The sequence below is a fragment of the Corvus cornix genome, chromosome 9, assembly GCF_000738735.6.
Source record: "Corvus cornix cornix isolate S_Up_H32 chromosome 9, ASM73873v5, whole genome shotgun sequence".
In the NCBI taxonomy this organism is placed as follows: domain Eukaryota; kingdom Metazoa; phylum Chordata; class Aves; order Passeriformes; family Corvidae; genus Corvus; species Corvus cornix.
The window spans coordinates 23,313,838-23,338,642 of record NC_046339.1 but is presented as its reverse complement, the minus strand read 5'-3'; the positions used below and the strand labels follow the sequence as shown (position 1 = coordinate 23,338,642).

The 24,805-nt window shown below is 46.2% G+C and overlaps 1 protein-coding gene across 2 annotated transcripts in view; it reads left to right on the top strand.

Moving 5' to 3' along the window:
* RYK (receptor like tyrosine kinase) overlaps positions 1–24,111 on the top strand; it is a 55,497-nt gene extending 31,386 nt beyond the window's left edge. For both annotated transcript variants that reach the window (XM_039556990.1, XM_039556991.1), the window contains exons 9-15: positions 951–1,037; positions 14,022–14,091; positions 15,542–15,674; positions 16,452–16,561; positions 18,488–18,647; positions 22,076–22,212; positions 23,110–24,111. In XM_039556990.1, coding sequence (XP_039412924.1) covers positions 951–1,037; positions 14,022–14,091; positions 15,542–15,674; positions 16,452–16,561; positions 18,488–18,647; positions 22,076–22,212; positions 23,110–23,221 — 809 coding nt within the window. In that variant the 3' untranslated portion in view covers positions 23,222–24,111. The remainder of the gene's footprint in view (positions 1–950; positions 1,038–14,021; positions 14,092–15,541; positions 15,675–16,451; positions 16,562–18,487; positions 18,648–22,075; positions 22,213–23,109) is intronic.
* The last annotated feature ends 694 nt before the right edge of the window (positions 24,112–24,805 follow it).

Below are 24,805 nucleotides of genomic sequence, written 5' to 3'. Positions count from 1 at the left end.
ATTCGTGGTGTGTAGTTGTGGTTGCCTGAGAGCCTCCCGAGTTCAGCTGCTGCTTAGTGAGATTGCAGTGTGAAGACCCCTGTCATGCAGGGTTTCCTTGCAGCCCCAGGGTAGGTGACAGAAATGTTGCACTGCCCCTGTTTAAGACCTGTATTTCATACTATCAAAGATCTTTCAACCTAGTCAGGGAGGAGGAATGCCTGGGAAGGGGCTGTAATGCTGGAATAGACTGCGTGGAGATGATGCACACCTTGGTGCAGAAAGGTTTTGCCAAGCTGAGCAGTAAAAACCAATTAATTCTGTGTGTGTTGCCAGTTGTTCTCAGCCCAGCTCCTCAGAGTAGCTCCTCTTCCTGTAGCAGCATCAGTAATGTCTTGTGAATGGAAAAATGTTGGAGAGTCTGAAAGACCCCCCCAAACAAACCCAGCACCTTCCAGCTGAGGTGAAACTTTAGAATAATGTGGTGCTGGTTATTTCAAACTGTTCCATATGAGCTGGCTGGCCAAAATTCCTGTTGCCTTGTGAATGTCCCCAAAAAAAACTTGGTCCTTGTGAGAAGTGCCTTGGCTTAGAATTCCAGACTGGGTGGGTGAAAAAAAGGACCTGGAGTTCTTAGTGCAGGGAGTTGACTGAAGTGCCACAAATAAACCATCATCATATTGATATTTAATTTCACTGGACTCTGCTGCTATCACTAGTTCACTCTCATGCTTGTCCCCTTAAGTTTTATTTATGTAAAACTTCAGCATTTGCTGCCTGTAATTGTGAATCCCCCTCATGCTGGAGAGTGGTTGGGTTCTCTCTTAGTGACTTTTTAGGGTTTAGGGACACTTGAATTGCAGTTACTCCTCACTTTCTGCTGTGAAAGGTGCTGTTTGCTTAAGACACTCCTAATGTTTGTTATCAGTGTTTCTTAACCACACAACACTAATTGGATGTTCTCTTCCTAGGCACGTTTGGGCGCATTTTCCATGGAATTCTAATAGAAGAAAAAGACCCCAGTAAAGAGAAACAAGTTTTTGTCAAAACTGTTAAAGGTATGTTGGCATAAAGGAGCGGGTTTGTGTGCAGGTGTTTGAATTGTGCTGCAGGCTGAGGGTGCCAAAGCTGGCTTTACAACAACCCCCTTCTCCCCAAAACACGCAAATGATGAAAAGCAAAAGCAATTTGGACGCTTCCTTGAGCCACAGAGAGCAGCAATCTTATATGGAAGAAAAATGCATGTGTTCTCCACCAGTGCCTTCAGTCATTGCCCTTGAATACTTTTGTTTATTATTCTTCTAAGTAAAAATTATATTGGTTTTTTTTCCCCTGGTATGTCATTGTCTTCCCAGTCACAGCCCTGTCCCCTGCAAATTGCTGAAAAACACCTGAAACGCCTCTTAAAAATCTTTGACAAATGCATGGCTGTACAAAAGACAGGGCATAATTTCTGCCCTCCTTAAGGTTTGCAACAGAAGCGTGAGAGCTGGCATTTAGAACTGAATTTGTCCAAACAGAGCGCCTGTGCTCAAGAAATATCTTGTTGGAGTGATTGAAATGGGACTAGGTAGACTTAAGGAACAAGGTAGGTGTAGATGAAAACCATATTGCAAATGTCCTACGTGTCTGTCACATGTATCCTACATATATCCCTGCATTACACGTATCCTACTTGTGTCCCTTCCTCTGCAATCATCACATGATCTCTGGTAGCTCACAAGAGTTTTGCCGAATTCCCAGTACAGTGGTTGTTTTACAAGTTATTTTTGTCATTTCAGTTGGGTGTCTTATTGCCTTTGGTTTTTCATTTGACAAATTCTTTAATTATTTCTTGCAAAAAAAATAAGTGTCTGTAAGAATTTCAATTCATTCTACTTTTTTTTTTTTTTGCCTGGCTATTAATTTTTGAAGATACTGATTGAGAAATGGTGAAGCTGCTGAATTCTGTTGTTGAATCTTTCTGCTACCCATTTATTCTCTGCCACCTTTAAGAAAAGTATTTTACTTAAGGGAAGCAGCTGCCTTGGTCTGTTTCTGACACAATCAGATGCTTGTGCTGCTCTTTTCTCTCACATGTCCTAGAATCATAGAACGAATCATGGAATGGTTTGGGTTGAGGGGGGACCTCAAAGCTCCACCCCTGCCATGGGCAGGGACACCTTCCACTAGCCCAGGTTGCTCCAAGCCCAGTCCCACCTGGCCTTGGACACTTCCAGGGATCCAGGGGCAGCCCCAGCTTCTCTGGGCACCCTGTGCCAGGGCCTCACCACCCTCACAGGGAGGAATTTCTTCCCAATATCCCATCCATCCCTGCCCTCTGGCAGCTTAAAGCTTGTCTTATCCCTCCATCCCTTGTCCCAAGTCCCTCTTCAGCTCTCCTGGAGCCCCTTCAGGTGCTGGAAGGGGCTCTGAGTTCTCCCTGGAGCCTTCTCTTCTCCAGGTGAACACCCCCAGCTCTCCCAGCCTGGCTTCTCTTATTTAAAAACAAAAAAATATCCTTCTTTCCAGTATTTTGGGTACATTTTCTGAATTCTGCCTTCTTCTGTTCCCTTTCCCTGCCAAACAGTTCTGTCTTTTTTTTTCTTGACTCTTACTTAATATAGTTCCCAAAAACTTAGCCCTTGGCACACAAGCTACTTTTTCTAGCATTGGATTAAACAACCCAATAACATCTGTCAAAAGTGATCTTAATTTAGCTGCCTCCCATGACCTCTTATTGAATTGCTTTCCCAAAATGGGACTTCCAGTGGACTCCTCAGTCCATAATTCTCCCTTACAGTGGCTTGTGTCAGTGACACAGCCATGTCCTAAAGGAAGAAAGCTCTTCCCTTTGCAGGGAAGGATTTGCTGCAGTGAACTGGAGCGAGGTCTTTCAGAGAGTGATGGCATTCGTAGGATCCCTGTAAAGAATTTCCCAGCATTAAAAAGGATCTATATGGAAAAAGTGTAGAGTAGGTTTTGCTGATGCTTGTGGGGCTTGGGCAGCAGAAGTTTGCAAGGAAAACAACTGTAACATCCCCTCGCCTCACAGCAGCTCACTTGCAGTGCTGATATTACACAGCTTCATTTTCACACCCTGGCTGTGATTGCTGTGTGTGCAGCTGGGACATGTAATAAGTTGGGAATTTGATCTCCTTGGAAGAAAAAACCTGCAAAACTTCTCTTGTAACCAGAGTTTTTCCTTGATCTCATTCAGTGGCCACACACACACTGCTGTTCTGGCACGAGCAGGAGCAGGGCAGGACCATAAAAGCTTGATGGATATGAGAACATTAAACTGACTTAAGTATCTCTTTGCTGAAGGCAGTAAAGCCTGAGGGTCATGGAAAATAGACAAGGAATAAAGGTTTTGTCTGTGGAATTAAATTATCCCTTCCCAAAAGTACGAGCTGCTCCAGAGCTGTCTTGTTTTACCCAGAGGTGCACTCTGAAAGTGATAAAAGGAAGTCCAGCGGTGCCCCAAATGTCAGGAAACAATGGGGAGGGGGGTGGAGTATTTCAGGTCTTTGGAAAATGTGAACTGAGGTTTTTTTAGCAGCTACTGTGAGGAAGAATAACCTCCTTGAGAGAATAAGCACTTCATTCTTCTCACCAGGGTCAGAGCTTGAGAAACTGAAGACACTGCACTGGCTATTCTGACATTAGGGGAGTTGTTATGGCTTTAAACCTGGAATTTCAGGAGAATCCTAGAATCCCAGAAGGGTTTGGGTGGGAAGGGACCTTACAGCCCATCCAGTCCCACCCCTTGCCAAGGGCAGGGACACCTTCCACTGTCCCAGGTTGCTCCAAGCCCCATCCAAACTGGTCTGGGACACTTCCAGGGTTGGGGCAGCCACAGCTGCTCTGGGCAACCTGTGCCAGTGTCTGACCTCACAGGGAAAAATAAATAAATAGAATTGTCCTCCTTATGTCCAATATAAATCTACCCTTTTCCCATTTAAAAATGTTGCCCCTTGTCCTGTCCCTGCAAGCCATGATCAAAAGTCTGTCTCAGTCTTTCTCACAATCCACTTTTTAGTGCTGAAAGGCCACAGAAAGGTGTCCTTGGAAAATTTTCTTCTCCAGGCTGAACCCCCTCAGCCCAACAAGTGTTACAGATGGGCCTTGAGCTGTAGTTTGTGGGCTGTTAGGAGAAGAGCTCTGCTCCACTAGGACAGGTGTCAAGGTTGTGCTGTTCAGGGAATGGTTTCTGGATGAAAATCCATGAGGAAAAGTCATGCCCTCAGTGCCTGTCACAGTGGATCTCTTTTCATGTGTCCCTCCTTCAGCTGTCAGTGTATTACAGCATCCATACCCTTTCAAGAGGTGTTATTTCCAATAATGTGGACAGAGGGAACGTGCTGTCAGTTTTCCCATTTCCTGTGCCAGGGAAGGTGAATGTTGTGGCTGTTGTGCTCATCAGGCAATAGTCACATCTGTGGGTATTTCCTGCTCTGGATGGAGAGTGATTGCAACCTTGTCAGTTTGTCTTTTCCCTATATTCTTTCCCCATGGTTGATTGTTGCCCTCAAAGGACCATAAGCACAGGTAGTTGACTGCAGTAACTGCAGCAGCCCTTCCCACTTTCCTTCCCTGGTGTTTTCCAGAGCTCCAGTGAGATGCAGAGCATTGCTATAAACCAGGAGGGTGCCCAGTGAAAACAGGATCCCTGGATTTCTCTGAGCTTTGTGCTTGCTCCCCTTCTGAAGTGATCTGTTCTTAATGGAGTCAGTAAGACGTGAAAACCGAGAGAGCCTGGACCTGCCTGGGAGGTGGAAGAGCCCATCCAGGGAGTTCCCAGGAATATGCTGTATTCCCTCTTGTCTCAAGCTGGGGTAGAACTGTTAGGTCAGACTCTCAAAGGGCAAGTTTGAGCCTGATTAAGCAGTATCAGTGCAGGGGGTGAACAGGTTGGGGTGTGCTTGTTCAGCATGATCTGACTGGTTTCTCCTCCACCACAGAATTTGGGGTCTTTCGTTTGAACGCTTCATGAAGTTATTGAAGTACTTTTGAAGTGATTCAGTGATTACTTGTTCTGTAGCTCATAAATTGATGGGATGTAGAAGTTGGAGATGCTTCTCTTGAAGTCTCAACACCACATCTCTTATAAAGGCAGGCTGAAGGAGGATTCATCCCTGGGTTTCACTCCACATCCTTGAAAGAGTTTTTTCTTTCATGGAACTTTAGTTCACTCCAGGGAGAAAGTTGTAACATGCCCGTGGCAGTGATAAAGTTTCTACGTGCAGGTTCATGAAATACATGAGTTTATAAAGTTTTTTTCATGCTATATCATCTGTGTCTGGGTGCCTGAGCCTTCTGATATGTGCAGTGCCTTGTGCCAAGGAGGAGAGCTTAAAAGGAAAATGGATCTCTCTCGGCTTTCTTGAAGCTCTAATGACTTCGGACTACAAAGATCCCAAGCCCTGGGGAAAAGGTGTGACTTGTTCAGCCTGTCCCTACATCCTTCATGTTGGCCATACAGTTGTTGTGTTGTCTTTGCACTTTACACTTCCACTGTGTTCATTTGCTAGGCAAGGTGCTCAAAGTCATAATTACTTTCACACTTAGACATTTCAATGGAAAATCCACTTTCGTTCTGTCTTCAGACACTGATGAAGACTGAGGATGTGTGTCATTGCTAGAAGGAACCAAGGATTTGTTATCTAGAATATTTGGGATTCTGGAATCTTTGGATCAACACAACCTTAATAAGTTTTTTTGGAAAGATGAGAGATTTAACTGGCATTTGCTTTCTTCGTTGTTTTTTTTTTTGTTTTACAGAAAAACTGTGTTATGAGGGTGGAATGCTTCACTTTCCAATCTGAGATTTCCAATCTCTCTCAGTGTTGGAAGTGTCTCTGATGACATGTTTCTCCAAGCTGGCATTGCATCTCTTGCCAGTGTCTAACAGATCCCTTCTGCCTTTCTTGGGAATTATTTACATCATCTGATGTCAGAGGAGGAAAAAACCGCACAGGTTTCACCTTTGATTTAAAGAACACATTGTTTAATGGTGCTTTTCCTGTGAAGTAGAAAATTCTTAGCAAAACAAATGGAATTGTGTTATTCCAGGAACATACGAAGTGAGGGTGAGCTGTGCAGAGCCCTGACTCATTTAGGATGTTCTGGCCAAGGTACACTTTTGGTAAAAACAACCCAGTGTGCTGTTCAAGATAACCCGGCTGCTCCCATTTCATGTTCTAACCACTTAACATTTTTCTGATGTACAAGGAAGGAGTGTTTGGAAACAAACAACCCATGGAAAGCACTGGAAACAAAGTTGGTGTGTGACCAAGGTCAGCTCTTTAAACTTCATTGTTCTACCAACTTGTAACAAAGCTTTGAGTTTTGTCATCTTAGGTCACTAAAAGACTTACAGCATTCTTGGCTATCTCTGACATTTTACTCTTTAGATGTTTTTAATTTATTGCTGATCTAGTTAACAGGAGATGCCCCTGGATCCCTGGAAGTGTTCAGGCCAGGTTGGATGGGGCTTGGAGCATCATGGTCTAGTGGAAGGTGGCCCTGCCCATGGCAGGGGGTGGAGCAAGATGAGCTTTAAGGTCCCTTCCAACCCAAACCGTTCAGTGATTGCAAGATTGGTGACCCTTTAGGACTTCATGCACTTGGGAAGTGTAGGAATAGAAATCCTGAGAATTCAGGCCGTGCCAAGCAGGAGAAAGCAATAGGAGCATTTAGGGGACTTAAGCACCTCTGTGCTAATCAAGGTGAAGGTTTCTTGTTCACATTAAACATATACCAGAACTTGGAGCATCCACAGTTGTTCTGAATAGGTCATGTTTAACCTGATGGAATTTGCTATTCTGGGCAGTTCATTCTTAAAAGTACAGCCTTGTGAAAACAGTTCTAAGTTTAAGTTCATACCTTAAACATACGGTATTTGAATTAATTGTTCGAAGTATTTAACTTCCCAAAATCAGAGTGCGGGATCCTGTTTCAGAAGAATATAGTTTATGCCAAAAAAAATTAAAAATCAAGAGCTACTGCTCATCTGAGCTAAATTCTTGAGTTTCTTTATAAATGAAGATACTTGAATTTAAAGAATTGGGATAATTAGCAAATTTCTGAATTTCAGATTTCTGAAATTGCTGGATAAAAATGCACTTGATTTGTCATTTAATCCTAGTTCTTGAAGAAAATACCCTGAGACACCTAAAGGAGTACAATATGCTTCAGAAAATACTGAGGGGGTGATTTCCAAAGGATTGTACTACATCATTTAAAGATTTGTTATTCCATGTGCTGAAAAATACTCACCTGCAGGACACTTTATTTACATACAGTTAAAATCCCTACTTTTGTATATCAATTTTATCACCTGCTTCCCCATGACCCTTGGGTCATGACATCAGTCATGTCTCTCTTTCCCACTTTCACTTTGCACTTAACACTTTCAGTTCATTTTGAGTTAAATGCATTGTTGAACAAAGAGCCTTTTACTTCCTCCTCTTTGCTGCTGCTTCTTGGATTCTGGTGTTACTGTTACACAGGGAACTAAGACTATCCCCAAATCCTGCTTTTCTCAGCCCTTCTCTGTGGTTTAAAACTGCGTGTGCATTTGTAATGGAGGAAAACCAGAACAGCATTCCCTATTTTAGTAGTGTCATGTTGACTCACTCCCAGGATTTATGAAAATTCAGCTTGGATTTGTCAGTCTGAGCTGCCTTGCTTTGCAGAATAGACCCACGTGGTTGATACTTGATGCCTGGATACCAGGATTGGAAGAGAAATCCTGCTCTCTGGAGCAGGACTAAGTGTGGTTTCCCGTGCTGTAACCTCCTGCTGCTGTGGTGTGGAGTGCATGTCTTACCTTTACAGGAGACTGGAATTCCGTAGGATGCAGGGCTGCCTTGGAAAGCAGGGGGATGTTGATGTGTGGAAGTGAGGACCTGAGCACCTCCTGCAGCTCCAAGCTGCAAACAGGAGCACAGTGTCCTGTGCTCAGTCCGTGGCAGGAGGAAGCATTGGATGCTCCACTTGACCCTGTCTGACTCCCAGGGCCTCTGGAAATTTTAAAGCTGAAATATTTTTTATATGTACTTTCCTTCCTGCCTATGAAAAAGTAGGTTGGATCATGACTTCTTGCATTCCTTTGATGCCTTTTCCTGGTCTTAAAATCAAGAGTCATACACGGTTAGAAGGGGAAAAGGGATTTTACCTTGGTATTTATTTTTAAGGATCCTTAGGTGCACACGTCCAGGTCATATGCATCGAGATGCACCCCGCTGAGAGTGTGTGTTCCCCCCCCACCAACATTGGGTACAACATTATAGGTTTTACTAATTAGCAGATCTATCAAAGATTCCCTAATGAGAGGCTCAAGTGAGCCCCCCTCCCCAAGGAACCTTCCCCTGGATGGTTCTATCTTGGTTTACAGAATGTGTTCTGGAGAGCACCTTGGGGTCTGGGGCACACTGATCCCTGGCTACGAAGCTTCTGAAATGTTGAGTCTCTCAGCTTGACAGACAAGTCCAAGAATGTAGGCAAAAAGCACCAGGAATACAGAAGTTGTAAAAAGGTATAACAGGGGTATAAAAGAAAAGGCAAAAATCTTCATGGCATCACTTTAGCATCCTTCTGGTGAAGGAAGGTTGTGAAAGTTACCTGATAGGAGCATTAAAAATGTCCTGTGCAACAGATGTGAGCACGGGCGTTGAGTTTCTTCCAAAGACTCGTGTAGAGGGGTTAAAGCAATACTCAGGCATGCATTCTCTTTGAACTGGGGTGAAATTCTGCCTTGGGAGCAGTTCTACCTAATTAATTACAATGCAGAAGCAGCAGTAATTAACAAGGATGTGTTGATACTGGGAGCATTTATCACCTGGAGCTGTTCTAGTCCTGCACTCTCAATTCCTGTGGCCACACTCAGTGACCAGTGTGCCTGCCTGTGTGCCTGTCACCCTTCAAGAACTGGAGCTTGTGCACTTGGGTTATTTGGCAAAGCCCACAAGGCTGAAAAATAATAAGGGTAATAGAAGCTTGTGAAAACAGGCAGGTGTGTAGAAAATGGGCTGTGTAAGTGTTGTGATGTGGGGGAATATTACTTTGCAATATGAAGCAGGAAGAGGTTCACAGGGGAACAGGCCATTACAAATGGTCCAAAGATGAGAAAAGCTGCAGGTAAAACATCTTAAATATTGCTGTTGGAAACATTCATCAGAAGCCTTGGAGCTCCTGGCTGTAGCGTTTGCTGAGGTGCTTCTGACAGGAGTGCTGAGAGAATCTGCTGTTACTGCCTGTAGCAGGCTGTGAGAGGGTTCAAATGTGACTTAGTTCAATTTTGAAACCTGTGGTTACATGGATTTTCAGGTTCTTCTTTGTCTTCTGAAGAAACAGATTTCAGTGACCACTCTACAATCAGAAGTCTTTTAAACTGTAGGGCTGCCTGAGAGGGGGTTGTAGTGAAGTGGGTGTCAGTCTGTTCTCCCAGGGAACAAGGGACAGGACAAGAAGAAATTGCCTCAAATTACCCCAGGGGAAGTTTAGGTTGGATATCAGGGAAAATTTCTTCCCAGAAAGGGCTGTCCAGCCCTGGCACAGCTGCCCAGGGCAGTGGTGGAGTCCCCATCCCTGGAGGATGTGGCACTTGGGTATGTGGGTTAGGAGTGGCTTTGGCAGCACTGAGGGAATGACTGGACTCGATCTTGGAGGGCTTTTTCAACCTAAAGGATTCTGTGATCCTACTTAAGCTGTGTTTTGCTATTTTGGGATTCTGGGAGGTCTGACTTACAAAGTGACTCATGAAAGCATCCAGCTACTCAGTTACCCTCTGCAATATCCAGGTAATTGCTGCTTTTCATCTCTGCTACGTCCTTTGGGGTGTGGAGTGACTTTTCCTAGCAAAGCAGAGCCTGGTGCCCTGCAGCTGATGAGTGCCTGGTCTCAGAGCAGGCAATTTCCTTCAATTTAACGTCATCACAGAACTTCCCTGAGATCTTTTCACCTGATGTTTCATGTGGTTGATGAGTGATAATGAACAAAGATTTTAAAATACATTTTTGCAGCTGGATTTTGAGAAGTTGGTAAAAATGGAATAGGTGTTTTTTCTCCCCTTGAACCAGGCAGGGCCCCAGCACATCCCAGCACAGAGGGATCAGCCTCTTCTATAAAATCAACAGTGCCAGGAGCCCCATTGTGCCTGGCTGCATGCAAATCCTGTGATATCAGGAGATAAACCTGCAGCTCTGTCAGAGCTTGGAATCCTGCCTTATTCTTGCTCTGGGCCTCAGGGCAGGCTTTCACAGCCAGGCTTTTGGGTAAAACCAGGGCTTGGAGAGCACCTTCCTCTCTGGAATGCATTTACATCCATCTCAGTCTTGGTTTTAAGCACCTTCTGAAAGTTGGACTTCTTTGGTCCTAATTGAACATCTGGAATATTACTGGGTGTTACATCTTCCTCTGAACTCACCTGAAGTTGCTGCTCTTTGGTTTCTCAGCTGCTGGTGCGTGATCACCTTATGGAAACCTGGCTGTTCCTCACGACCATCCAACTGCAACTCCATTCAAGGCTGAGCACTGACATGTTCTTAATCACAAATAATGTAAATACCTCAATTTAGCTTTTTTCACGGCTTTGAGGAAGTCTTGCAACAAGCCCTTGTTGCCTCGCCCTGGAGCGCTCAACTTAAATTCAGGGCTGTTCCTGGTGCCCAAATTTAATAAATGGGAAACTGTGACCTCCTCAGTTGTGTCTCCAAGCAGCTGCTGTAATTTCAGAGGTTTCTGGCTCTGTGGGAGGCTTCCCCCCCCTCCCCTCTGTAGCTGCGTGTGTGGCTGTGCTCATATCCCACAACTTCACAGATCTGGGGCAGACAAAAGGAGCTGGAAAAGCCCGTGGGCATCCCGTGGGTTTGACAGGTTCCTTCCCCTGTCTCCTTTGAGTGGCTGCACAAACAGCTCTGAGAAGAAAACGAAGTGTAACACTCAGGGATTGACACAGCTTGGGGATTTTGGGATTCTACGTTGGCCCAGGCAGGAAGGTGAAATCAGTAGGATTCATCTCAGTATGTCCTTGGAACAACGTCTCACCGAGCTGGGATTGCTGTGGCACAGCGGTCACTGGCTAGGCTCTGGGACTCTGGTTCTCTTATCAAAGCCAGAAATGGTGGGTTTGCTGGATTGGTTTTAAGGGTTTTCAGTACAGGATGGTCAGATTCACCAGGCCCTCACAACAAAAATGTCAAATTGCCAGAATCACCTTTGTCCTGATCTGTGAGGATCTGTGTGTGGGTTGCTCAAAAGTGGTTATAGTCTACTAAATGTGGCAGAGTTTGTTTAGCTGAACTTTCTTCTTTGTGACTGATGAAAATGGCCTTTAAAGGAAGCCTGATTGCAGTGGGGACTGTTGCAGTAGCAGTATTTTTGTGTTGTTTCCCCCTTTTGACAAGAATCACTCCAAGAAGTGGTGATTAATATTGTGTTTTGAATTATATCTAGTACAAACCCACAATAATCAAATTGTGTGGTGATTCTAAATTGGCACTGGTCTCAACTGGGGGAAGATTAGCCTTGAACTGCTATTGTTTGCTCTGAGTCTGTTGAATTTGTTGGTGTTGGGTACGGTTTTTTCCATGCAGAAAACAAGGAAATAATATTGATAAGCAAACACAATGTGGATGGTGGGACTGTTTCACAAGATAAGATTTCAGTTTCCTTATATACTCGCCTGGGAGTCAATCGTCCTTTTGGGTGCTCAACCACTGTAACGTGGAGAGAGAACAACAGAACGTCACAGTGACCTGCTGGAAACTTCCCTGAGTGCTGGAAAGGGAAAGGCATCGGCAGAAGAGCTACCATGAGGAGATGAATGAATGGGTGCATTGTCCAAACCAGCCTGACTCGTTCTGTAGATTTTAAATCCACTCTTAAACAATCTCTGATTGAAAGCTTCAGATCATTGCTTGGTGGCTCTTATAATTAAAAGCAAACCAGTTCAGCAAGGGCCAGAGGGTGTGTGAGGAGTTAATCAGCTTAAACTCACACCCAGGAATCTCTTTCCTCCCTTCATCATGTGCTGGGTGAAGAGGTTGAGGTCTTTGGGCCCTGTAATTAGTGCTTTTACACCTGAAGCTCTGTACAGGTAACCTGCTCCTCTGACTTACCAGAATCCGCTTTGCCACCTCCATTTTTAATGCTGGCTTTTAGAACTGCCTGATTCAGTCATTCAGGGCTGTGTAACTTCGTTTTAATGTAGGATCTTGGTTTTTCTTTCCTCTTTCCAAGCCTTTTGCATCTGTCTCATGTGTATCAAATTCATCAAGTGTCCAGCCCACAGGGGTAGGACCTTCTCTTTCTCATGCCTCTGTTGGAGTGCAGACCAGAGACTTCAGCTGGCCATGGCTTAAGTGTCTCCTGCACTGCAAGAACCTGTTCATACCATCCCCACATATGCACTTGTTATCAAACTGAGGGATATCTGGCTTTGTTGGTGTTGGAAAAACCCCCCCCAAGGCCATCGAGTCCAACCATTCCCCCAGCACTGCCAAGGCCACCACTGACCCATGTCCCCGAGTGCCACATCCACACAGATTTAAATCCCTCCAGGGATGAGGACTCAACCACTGCCCCAGGCAGCCTGTTCCCATGTCTGACCATCCTTTCTGTCAAGAAATACTCCCCAATATCCAGCTTAAACCTCTCCTGGTCCAGCCTGAGGCCATTCCTTCCTGTCCTGTCCCTGTTCCCTGGGAGCAGAGCCTGATCCCCCCGGCTTCCCCCTCCTGTCAGGGACTTGTGCAGAGCCACAAGGTCCCCCCTGAGCCTCCTTTGCTCCAGCCTGAGCCCCTTTCCCAGCTCCCTCAGCTGCTCCTGGGGCTCCAGCCCCTTCCCCAGCTCTGTTCCCTGCCCTGGACACGCTCCAGCCCTCAATGTCCTTGTAGTGATGAGCCCAAAAACACTGGTTGATGTATCCCATAATATACCGCAGCCATAATTGTCACTAATTTAGTGGCACCTCTGGGCTTCTCCAGAGTGCTCCCATCATTCTTCACTCAGCCAAAGTTGTTTTTTTTTGCAGGGCTCAGGCTTAGTTAGGAAAGGGTGTCAGGGCTGTACAGGGAGCAGGATCAGATCTTGAAGGAGGGAAAAGAGCAGAGGATTTCTTGCCTATTCTTCCTCCCAGGGCAGTAAAACCTTGGCTTGACTCATCCACAATGTAAATTCCCTCTAGTGCAGCAAGGAGAGCTCATTGGGCTGTGCTGGGCTCTCCTGTGCCAGCTCCCTGCCAGAACTAGTCCCAGCACGAGGGAGAAGAGGAAAATGCTCCCAGGTGTGAGGAGGGTGGGATTGGGAGAGCTCTCGTTGACATCTCCTTAAGCTTCCCTGGAGGTTCTTGCCACCAAAGGGGGCAAAACCCCCCAAATACACAAATGGTGCTGGGGAAGGGGTTCCAGGCACCACTTGTGCTTCTGCCCTGTGGATGCTCTGATTGCTGTGGGTCACTGGAGTTATCACAGGTGCCTGAGTTTTAGCTGGCAGCAGTGAGTTTTATTTATTTATTCATTTTCAAAGGTGGGGAAGAGAACAGCAAACAGTTCTAAGGTTACCAAGAGTCAAGTGTGTCAAGCAGAGAGCATGGAGATAAGTACATCTAGACATAAACAGCCTCCAGCCATGGGGCAGTAAACAACTGTACCTGCAGTGGTAACTCAGCAGCAAAGCAGTGTCCTCAGAGCACATCTGTGGTGGGGAAGCACTTGGCACATCCCACTGCTTCCATGGGCACCAGTCCCGTGCAGGATGGGGATGGGACCACAGTGCCCAGTGCCTAGAAGCTGTCAGAAAGTGCAGAGCTACGCCCTGCCAGCACCTGGAATGTGCTTGATTTCCTTTCTGGGCTTCACCCCACTCCTTTCAGCAAAAATGAGCCTCAGAACTTGGCCTTGAACTTCGGGGCTTTTTGTAAGTGCCATTTTAAAAAAGGAGGCAAACAAGTTCTGTTCATGCTCAAATGACCTCAAGTGACTTGCAAATCTGGACCGAATTTTAATTAATGTGTTGATTTGTTTCCAAAGTTTATCTGTGGTTCCTCTCTCCCTCAGATCAAGCCTCGGAGGTGCAGGTGACAATGATGCTGACGGAAAGCTGTAAACTCAGAGGGCTTCACCACAGGTAGGGCAGGCAGGGCTGGTGGCAAATCCATGTCCCTGTGAGGTGGAAGTACCTGGGCTAAAGCTCCCTGGGAAGAGGGAGCTGTTTGTTGGGAATTCAGCAACACTTCTGTAGAATCACGGAATGCCAGGGTGGTTTGGGTGGGAAGGGACCTTAAAGCCCATTTCTGCCATGGGCAGGGACACCTTCCACCAGACCAGGGTGCTCCAAGCCCCGTCCAACCTGGCCTTGGGACACTTCCAGGGATGGGGCAGCTCTGGACAACCTGTGCCAGGGCCTCACCACCCCTCCATGGAAGAATTCCTTCCCAAGATCCCATCTATCCCTACCCTCTGGCAGTGGGAAGCCATTCCCTGTGTCCTGTCCCTCCATGCCTTGTCCCAAGTCCCTCTCCAGCTCTCCTGGAGCCCCTTTAGGCCCTGGAAGGGACTCTGAGGTCTCCCTGGATCCTTCTCTTCTCCAGGCTGAACATTCCCAGCTCTCCCAGCCTTATGTAGTAAAGGCCTTGCCTAAAATACAGGAGTAGCAGGTTCTTGGTGAAACATACTTAAAATAGAAACCAAATGAACCTGCCCCGCTCTCATCATTCCAAATGAGCTCTTGTCCTCCCTTTTATAAGGCAAACTCTTTAAAAAAATTCCAAAAAGCTTTTCTCCCCTACCCTGCCTTTAAAGCTGGGACCTTCATGGGTCTCTAGAGCTCATGGATGTGACACCTGGCTGTGAGAAATCTTCAGGAAAGAGCAAGAAAATTCAAAAGTCAAAATTAAAAACAATTGTAAGTCATTGGTGACTTTTACTAATGGTTTCCAATGGAAAATACGGGTATTTTAAAAAGTGATTAATGGAAATTGAAACTGTATCCAGTTTGGTTTGAGTTTCTATGAATTTACATATTGATATATATATATATAATAATATATTCCTTCTGAGGAAGATGGGCAGAGTCACTGCAGCGTGGGGGTTACCTGAGCCACAAAAGGCTTGGAAAGGACCTTTAAAGTGGCTGGTTCAGAACTCAAATGTTCTGTTCTGTCACTTTGCAGTGAATCAAACATGATGTCGTGACTTTTTTTTTATTAAACTGCTGTAACGGAATTATATGTTTTATATCTGTAGTTGATTTAGAATGCTACACTTAGCAGTTCAGGATATAGCACTTCTGAGTACAAATGGTAACCTGTATTCACAACAGTTTATGTCAGCCCTCTTGGACCAAGTGAAAACATTTGGAGGGTTCTTCCTAACAGGAAAGTAGTCAAATATTTTGTTTATTAAAAGAAGTAATGTCTAGGGCTTCAATTACTCGGACATGTTGTGCTCTGCGTCTCCTAATACAAGATTCAATGCTTTTCTTCCATGCTGAATTAATTTTGTTACCACGTTTAGGAATCAAAAGTATTTTTATCAAATTCCAGTTCCATAAGGTTAGGAATTTCTCTGTCTTCCAGGAATCTGCTGCCTATCACTCATGTCTGTATAGAGGAGGGAGAGAAACCAATGGTGCTGCTGCCCTACATGAACTGGGGGAACCTTAAACTCTTCCTGCGACAGTGCAAGTTGGTGGAAGCCAACAATCCTCAGGTACCCTCGGGCATGGGGGACTTTGTGCCCATTAAGTCTCCAGTTGGTCTGGCACCTGAGTTTGTGCCACCAGAGGAATGGTTGTGGCACTCTCCTGTTTGGTGTGACAGCAGGAGAACTGCAGAGGTGGCTCCCCAGCAAGTGTTTGCCTTGATTCCCACCAGGAAAACATTCCTGGCTGTTTATCCTGGGTGTTCAGAGAGCAGGAAGCTGAGTCACATCTCATTAGGGTAGGAGCTCAATCAATGCATCCTAAAATAATATCAACAAATAGAGAAAATTATGGATTAAGTTAGGGGAAATTGTGTATGGAGAAATTTCAGATTTACTGATACTACTTTTGGTATCCCAAGCTATAAATGCGTGGAAGATTTTAATTACGATGGGACAGTGAAGTTGCAAAAGGAGCTGCAGGAACAGCCTTTGACACTAGTTTTGGAGAGCAAAAAGGATTTTGACTGGAAGTAAGCTGGTTTCCAGGGAAACAAAGTGAAAAAGGTGTGGGAAGAGGGGTAAAATGGACCATTTTTGTCTATGTCCACCTCTAATCAAAGGAAAAGTAGATACAAAGAGTGAGGCAGTTGCAAGATGGGAGTATTTTCCCTTGGCACATCAAAAAAAGAAGTTAAAAGTGAGGCACCTCCATGAGTGTCAGTAGGTGGTCGTGTCTGTGAGGACTACAAGGGGAGGGGAGGGGGCACTGGGACCCAGCAAACCCAGTAACCCTGCAGGTGCTGGGCTGAAGGGGCTGATGGTTGCTGCTCTGGGCTCTTGCAGGCCATCTCCCAGCAGGATCTTGTACATATGGCCATCCAGATCGCCTGTGGGATGAGCTACCTGGCCAGACGGGAGGTCATCCACAAAGACCTGGCTGCCAGGAACTGCGTGTGAGTACTGTCCCCTCAGCAGCTGCAGCTCCCTGCAGTCAGCCTGAGCTGCTCTTCAGAAGGCAGGTTCTGGGTCACTGGTTTGGTCCGTGAAATTGTTTTCCTCCAAAGCCAAGGAGAAGCAGGAAGAGTGGTTTTAAAGGACACAGAACATCCTCTCTGTAAATGCTTCAGCTGGGTTTGTCTATCACTTTTTCAAAGGCTTGGAAAGAATTAAAGCTTCCCTTCAACTTTAATGAATCTTGGAATATCTTTGACAGTTTATCGATGGATAGATTTTTGTTTGAAGTTGGTTTTCTTCATTTTTTTCCCTTAAAAATTGAGTTAAATACTTTGTTCTTTGGTAGATTTCTTAGTTGCCAAATGATGGATAGATGCAAATGTGCTCTGGAATGGCAGGAATGCCAGAGTGGGGTTTGAGACCATCTTCAGGCTGGACTATACCCCAAAATGCAGAGATGGAGGTGTTTGGTGGCCTTCTAGAAACCCAGTCACTCAGTGACCACCATCTCTGCTCACTCTCCATCTGCTCTTGTGCCACGTAAGGATGTTCAGGATGAGAGATGCTGTTCCTCATTTCTGCTGCCTTTCCTCACTGGTGAGCACACTGAGGAGGAAGTGGGACACAGGAGACAGAGATCACAAACATCAGGGACATCACCTGGAGCTTGATGTTTGGAAAGGGAAAGAGCTGCCACTAGCCAGGGTCCCCTGAAGGACTTCGTTCCACCTGCCCCTCCTTGTTCCCCAGGTTTGCTCTGGGTGGTGAAAGGCTGGGAAGTGCATCAGACCTGTGTCCTAATTTTGGGAAGGGAGCCAGGATTCCAGTGATCTTGGCAGGTTTAAGGGAGGAAATGCTTTTGGTCTCATGTCCCTTTGACACAGTTGGGTCTAATTACAGTGGACATGAGGATGACACACGTCAGGGCTCTCTAATCGCTGGGGAACTTCCCTTTGGATTGCATTTGTTTTCAGATGGGTCTTCTAGGAAATTCCCTGACTAGATCCTGGTCTGTAAATTTTGAGGATAACAAACTGGCCTGAAAGTGCATAGAGATAAGATAAATAAAAAGGTATCTGAGATAGTAAAGAGGGAACCACACAGATTGAGCATTTATATTTCATTTTTCTCATCAAAATAAATAAATAATTGGCAAGATGAGAAGACAACAAAAACCATTTTGTTACAATGCCCCCAACCCAATGTTCCTTCTGTATTTTTGTCCTACAATGCTGAAGCCAACATCTTTGCCATATTCTGACATCATCTCTTCATGAGAACACTGAACTTTATTACACACAGTTTTAAGTTCAAAGAGTTTGAATCACACCCCAGAGGGGGCAAATTCTCTGAGCTATCTCAAGTCATCTTTTCTTCATTAAAATAAGTTTCCCTTAGTGCCCTATTTCTGACAAGCATCAATATCTCTTGTGGAGGGAATAAACAGTTTTTCACCAGATGGCTTGATTGGAGACAAGCTTTTGGACCACAAAGAGAACTGGTTGCTTAAAGAGGTTACTGGCTCTTGCTTTGCTTAGATCTTTGCCTCATTATTGCCACAGAAGTACTAGAGCTAAAAGGTGTTTAATTGCTCTGATAGGGCATCTTCCAAGGAGCAGGAGTAACTTGAGGCAGTTACTTGTTTGCTTTAACGGTATTTTTTTGCACTTGTAAATGTTTGGTTTTATTTAATCAAGCCTGCTGATTTCTTTAGTGCTTATCAGTTGGCACAGAATAAATAGGTGCTGTGATAATATTTGCTAATCACAGAGTAAGTGTGTCTTGATGCAGGAGAGTGCCAGTGCTTGAGATGTGGATTAGCACTCCCCAGTTAGATCCTGAGTCTGCAATTTAGGGCTGAGCTGAACTGTTTGCTGTGAAGCTGTGCTGCTGGCTTGGCTGAACGTGCTGTTCTCTGTGCCCAGCATTGACGATGCACTGCAGGTGAAGATCACGGACAACGCGCTGTCCCGGGACCTGTTCCCCATGGACTACCACTGCCTGGGGGACAACGAGAACAGACCAGTCCGCTGGATGGCTCTGGAAAGCCTGGTCAACAATGAATTTTCCAGTGCTAGTGATGTGGTGAGGTTTTTTCCCCCGCCTCTTATATTTTGAAAATGTGTTTTGTTGACATTTTTCTCTTTTATCAGCTGTTGGAGAATCACTGAATCCTAGAATGGCTTGGGTGGGAAGGGACCTTAAAGCCCATCCAGTTCCACCCCCTGCCATGGGCAGGGACACCTTCCACTAGCCCAGGCTGCTCCAAGCCCTGTCCAGCCTGGCCTGGAACACTTCCAGGCATGGATCAGCCCCAGCTTCTCTGGGCACCCTGTGCCAGGGCCTCACCACTCTCCCAAGGAAGAAATTCTTCCCAGAATCCCATCTGATGCTGCCCTCTGGCCATTCCCCAGTACCCTGTCCTTCCATCCCTTCTCCATAGTCCCTCTGCAGCTCTCCTGGAGCCCCTTTAGGCACTGGAAGGTGCTGTGATGTGTCCCTGGAGCCTTCTCTTCTTTGGGTGAACCCCCCCAGCCCTCCCAGCCTGGCTCCAGCGCAGAGGGACTCCAGCCCTTGGAGGATCTCTGTGGCCTCCTCTGGACTCACTGCAGCAGCTCCACATCCTTGTGATGTTGGGGACCCCAGAGCTTGAGGCAGGGGATCATGGCACTGGATAGATAACAGTGGCCTGTTCAGAGCAGCATCTCTGCACCCACTCCTGCATCAGCTGCTCATGGCAGATGGCTCAGGGCTCAGTCAGGCCTTTTGTGCACACCCACATTGCCCCTTGCTCCCTGTTCCCTTGGCAGGAAACACAATCAAGTTCAGGGAGCTGTACTGGAACTAGTCTGCTTTTCATAGAATATTTCAAGTTGCAAGGGACCCACCGGGATCATCAATCCAGCTCCTGGCCCTGCACAGACACCCCAACAATCCCACCCCGTCCCTGGAACATTGTCCCAGTGCTCCTGGAGCTCTGGCAGCCTCGGGGCCGTGCCCATTCCCTGGGGAGCCTGGGCAGTGCCCCAGCACCCTCTGGAAGTCAAGATGGACATCCATTGTTCACCCTGTGCTCTGTCTGCTCAGCAAAGATCTGGTCAGGCACAGCTTCCCTTCATGAATCCACACTGGCTCTTCCCAGATGTCTCTGTGCTTCCTATTCATGGGAGCGAGTTCCAGGATAACAGGAGCTCCCTAACAGTAGCAGGAGCTGATGTTTGACTATGTGGCCCATAGTTCCCTGGATCCCAGCTCTTCCAGAGGATGCCTTTATTCCAGTGACCAGGAACCTCCCCTGGTGGGAGGTGACCTTTCAAAGATAAGAGCACTGTTGCAGTGACCTCAGCCTGCTCCCTCGGTGTCCTTGGATGCCTCCCATCCAGGATGGTGGTCAGGTGCCAGTTTGGGAAATTTTAGAGAAGTTTTGGTTGGTTTTTTTTTCCTCCTTGGTCTCTGTACTAGTGCTGCAGCCACATAAACAACAAGGAAAAGAAGGAAGGAAGGGAAGGTTCCAGCTCTGCTCCATGTGTATTCATTGGAAAACACGTGGGGGTTTGTGTTACACCAAACTTGAAGACAGAAAAGGAAATGGAGGTTGCCTGTAAAAGCATGTTTTTAGAGTGCTAAATGAACTCAATTAAATGGTGGGGGTTTTTTATTTCTACTTTTTTTTTTTTAAATCTGGAACATGAAAGCATTTGCTGTTTGTGAGGACTGGGAAATCAAAGGTTATGTAACAGTGGCAGTGAGATGTGGAATTTTATTAGGATGAGTAAATCTCAGTAATGTAACCATTTTTGAAAACTCAATGCAATTCAGCATCTCTTCCAGCCCATTTTAACCCAGAAGTCCTTTTTTCATTGCACAGCGATAAATGCCACCCACCTTTTAACACACAGTTCTAACTGCAGACACGTGACCATCTGAGTTTCGTAGAGTTCAAAAGTGGACATTTTTTCTGGGTGTAGAAAACACCATCTGCCCTAAGTATCAGCTTTGCATCTACCTGGACTCTTTTCACAAAAAGCTGATGTCAGATGTTTTTGTGGGTTTGGTAGGAACAAACCCGTTCCATGTAACAGGGAACGGGTGATGAAGTGTGGTACAAACAGTGTCTGCGTCTGCAGAGATGCCATGGGACGTGTTCCAGGCTTGCTTTTTGGATGACTTTCCTTCAAATGTGTTCGCTGGCTTGAAACTTTCCCAATAATGTGTTGCTCCCCTGCCAGCAGCTCTATCAGTCAGCCAGAGTGTAGGAAAACAAACCACGATTCCTGCTGAATCTTAATTCCGTGGTTTTCCTGCTGTTGGACATGAAGCTCTGCACTTCTTCGTGCTATTTTTATGCAGCTACCTATGGAGTTAGAACAGCTGTATTCCCAGAGTGGTTTTGCTTGAATCACCCTTTATCTCATCTTCATGACCACCCCTTGTCCCTCAGCACTCTTCTCCACCGCGGGTAAAAAGGGGCTTTATATCCTTCTGTGGCTGTTTGGAGCGTGGCCACATCTGCACCCCTGCCCTTCTCTGCCCTTCCCACCTGAAAACATTCCTTCCCTAAGGCTTTGCTCAAGGCAGTGGTGGGATTTCTCTTGATTAAAACAAGAATCGTGTGAGCCTTGCAGGATTCTGCCCCTTTTTAATAAACGATGATGTGTAACTTGAGCAGTGAGTCACAAGCATGCAGTGTCAGCCCCATTTCTGTTTGCTCTCCCGGGTCTCTGGATACCAGATAATAAATCATTTTCCTTGTACTCAGCTTACGCGTGCATTAATTGATGGATTTTTCATCACTTTGAGCTCCTTCTGGCAAGGATTGTCGGCTGAATGTGTTGAATGCTGATCCAGCTGTCAGGTTTGCTGAGATGAAATCTCTTTTTTTCCCTGAGTCCTGTTCCTGAGCATACTCTCCAAATACACAGATGATTCGGAATCAAAAAATTAAAATTTTATTCAGTCTGCTCTTCTGAGCCTTTGAATTTCACAGACTTCTTTGAGGCATTTTGAGACATTTTGGAGAAGTAAAATGTAAAACAGTAGATAACAGTTTTATACTAGACAATGGTGCAGTGTTCAGTTTTGTTTAGATTTAGGTGTTCTGTAATGTCTTGTTAAAAAACACATGATTTTTAGCACTGAAATCTTAGTGCACTAAGATTTTAAGTTTAGGTAAACTTCTTAGAATCACAGGTTGGTTTGGGTTGGAAGAGACCTTAAGACCATCTGGATCCTACCCCCTGCCATGGACAGGGACACCTTCAACTAGCCCAGGATGCTCCAAGCCCCATCCAGCCTGGCCTTGGATACTTCCAGGGATTGGGCAGCCACAGCTTCTCGCCAGTTCTGTGATTCTTAATTAGCCTAATTCGAGACACATTGAATTTGGTTGTATAGAGCATTTCTGTAAAGCTTTCTTACTGTGTGTAATCTTCCTTACAGCTGATTTGTGCCCTGCCTGGAGGAGCTCTGGGGGTTCAGCATGTTTCCTTAATGCCTGCCCTGTTCCTTTGCAGTGGGCCTTCGGGGTGACACTGTGGGAGCTGATGACCCTGGGACAGACCCCGTACGTGGACATCGACCCCTTCGAGATGGCAGCTTATTTAAAGGATGGCTATCGAATAGCTCAACCCATCAACTGCCCTGATGAACTGTGAGTGCCTCTGCTGGGGAAGGACAAAGGGGCTGCTTTGTGTTTGGTGTGTTAAGCCAGGCTGGCCGAAGAGAGAGCTGGGCTTGCCTTTCCCTGCCTGTTTGTTCTGCCTGTCAGACAAACCCTGGGGTAAACATTCCTCATGGAGCACTGCCTCCAGCTCTGGGGATGTGGAACTGATGGAGCGAGTCCAGAGGAGGCCATGGAGATACTCTGACAGCTGGAGCCCCTCTGCTCTGGAGACAGTCTGGGAATGTTCAGCCTGGACCAGAGGAGGCTCCAGGGAGACCTTAGAGCCCCTTCCAGTGCCTAAACAGGCTCCAAGAGAGCTGGGAAGGGACTTGGGACAAGGGATGGAGTGACAGGACAAGAGGGAACAGCTTCCCACTGCCAGAGGGCAGTGTTAGATGGGATATTGGGAAGGAATTCCTGCCTGTGAGGGTGGGGAGGCCCTGGCACAGGTTGCCAAGAGAAGCTGTGGCTGCCCCATCCCTGGAAGTGTCCAAGGCCAGGTTGGAGGGGGGCTTGGAGCACACTGGGCTAGTGGAAGGGGCTGGAATGGGATGATCTTCAAGATCCCTTCCCACCCAAACCATTCCATGCTTTTACGGCAGTTGAGCAATTTCCAGTGACCTGTGTACTGCTCCTGCCTGGATTGCCATGGGTCATATCCTAAATCAACCCAGCACCTCTGGTCACAGCCCCTTTGCTCGTCATTCCTGGTGTCCATCCTTGGGAGGAGCTGTTCAGCATTGTGAACCATAAGATCCAGGGCTCCTTGTCGATCTCTGGTTGCTCAGCCAGTTTTCCAGTGACAAATGCTGTTTTGCCTTTCAGGCTGGGGCTGTGGTTGCCTGGCTGACGTTCCCCTGTGCTCTGTGTGCCTCTGTGTTGCAGGTTTGCTGTGATGGCCTGCTGTTGGGCCCTAGATCCTGAGGAGAGACCCAAGTTTCAGCAGCTGGTGCAATGTCTCACTGAATTCCACGCAGCGTTGGGAGCCTACGTCTGAAACAGCAGCAGAAGGTGGAATTCCCTGCTTGGGAGAAGCCATGGCATCCATCTGCAGCTCCATGCATCCCTCGGACTCGCACACGTGATGTGTATAAAGCAACACTACAGGGAGAAAGCACTTCTTCCAAAACACTGTGCCTTAGAATGCCTTAGTAGTCTCAAGTTTTTTTGTAAGACCTCTTGGTGTTGAATATTTTCTAGATATCACTTTTGCTAAGTTAAATTGAGACCTTTTGGTTTGCCATCAGGATTTGTAAAGTGTAGAGATAGTGAACTGAAACACGAGATTTGGATGGACTTTGCACTCTGACAACAGACACGTGATTTTTTTCAGAAGGGTTTATGGAACTGGTATAAAAGTGAGGAGAGGGGAAATGAAAAGCCGCACTGCAGAAAATTTTCCCTGCTTTTAAAAAAAAAAAGTTGAAACTGAATCTTTCTGACCAGCTCTAGTGTTTGTACTTGTATGTATCTGGAATAGCTTTTTAGTATCAACTTCTTCTATTTTGAGACAACAGCACATTTTGGTTGGATCCACACATCTTACCTTTTAACCCGTTCACAAATGTTCTTGGAAAAGCTGGTCTTCAGGATACAACATCTCCTTTCTAAAGTGATGATGTAAAAGTGATCCCAGTTTACCTCATACAGAGAGTGGGGAAGGTGGGGTAAGAATGGTGCCCCTCCTTTCACATCAAAGGATTTTTGAGATGGTTTTATGTGCTAACTAAAGGCCTTCAGAGAAGCGCCAGAGCAGCCCCTCCTGGGTGGGAGTCTGTCACCTCAGGCTTCTGCAGTTTCTCTTGTTCAAAAAGGTACTGGTTGTTTTTTATGGGCTTTTATGGCCTGAAATGGGCTTAAATATATAAATATATATTTGTAAAGACACTTGCAGAGTAAAGAATGTTTTTCTATTACACCTAATGTGAAAGCTTGGTCCCTCACCTTGCCCTTTGTGTGGATTGTGCACGTTGGTGGTGGTTAGGTTGGAGTTGGCAGGAAGGGAAGATGGATAACCTGCCTCCCTGTGGAACTGCTCCCTGAGACTTCAGGTGTTATCCTGCTGCCTTCCTTAACCCAAAGGTCCATTCCACCCCGGGTTGTTTTAAGTTGAACATTGCCTAAGAGGACTGAGCCTGTTTTTTCAGCAAAATATGTGATAGATTCAGGCTTTTTCTATGTGTAACGAAGTTACTTGCAGGATAGCTCCCAGTTTTCCTGGTGAACTGGAGGCTGCATCCTCTGCCTGGTGGCACCACGAGGCGGGTTGTGCTTCAGCACAATGTGGGGCATGAAGAGTTGCCTTTTGTCTCTCACCATGTGCAGCCGAGCACCCGCTGCCTCGAGTGTTTGTGCAACTGCAGGGGTGGGACATTGCCCTGACAGGCTCCGGAGCCATCGGAGCATTTCGGGAGACTGCTGTGCAAGTACGAGCAGCTGGATTTGGCTGGGTCATGCAGATGTGCAGCTTCTGTTCTTTCTGCAGTTGCTGAAGAAAATTAATCCTCTCTAATTAGAGTGACGTGAGGTAGAGCCTTGTGTGGTCTGTGTCCCTCAAAACGCCGGAGCTTTCCTGTCTGTA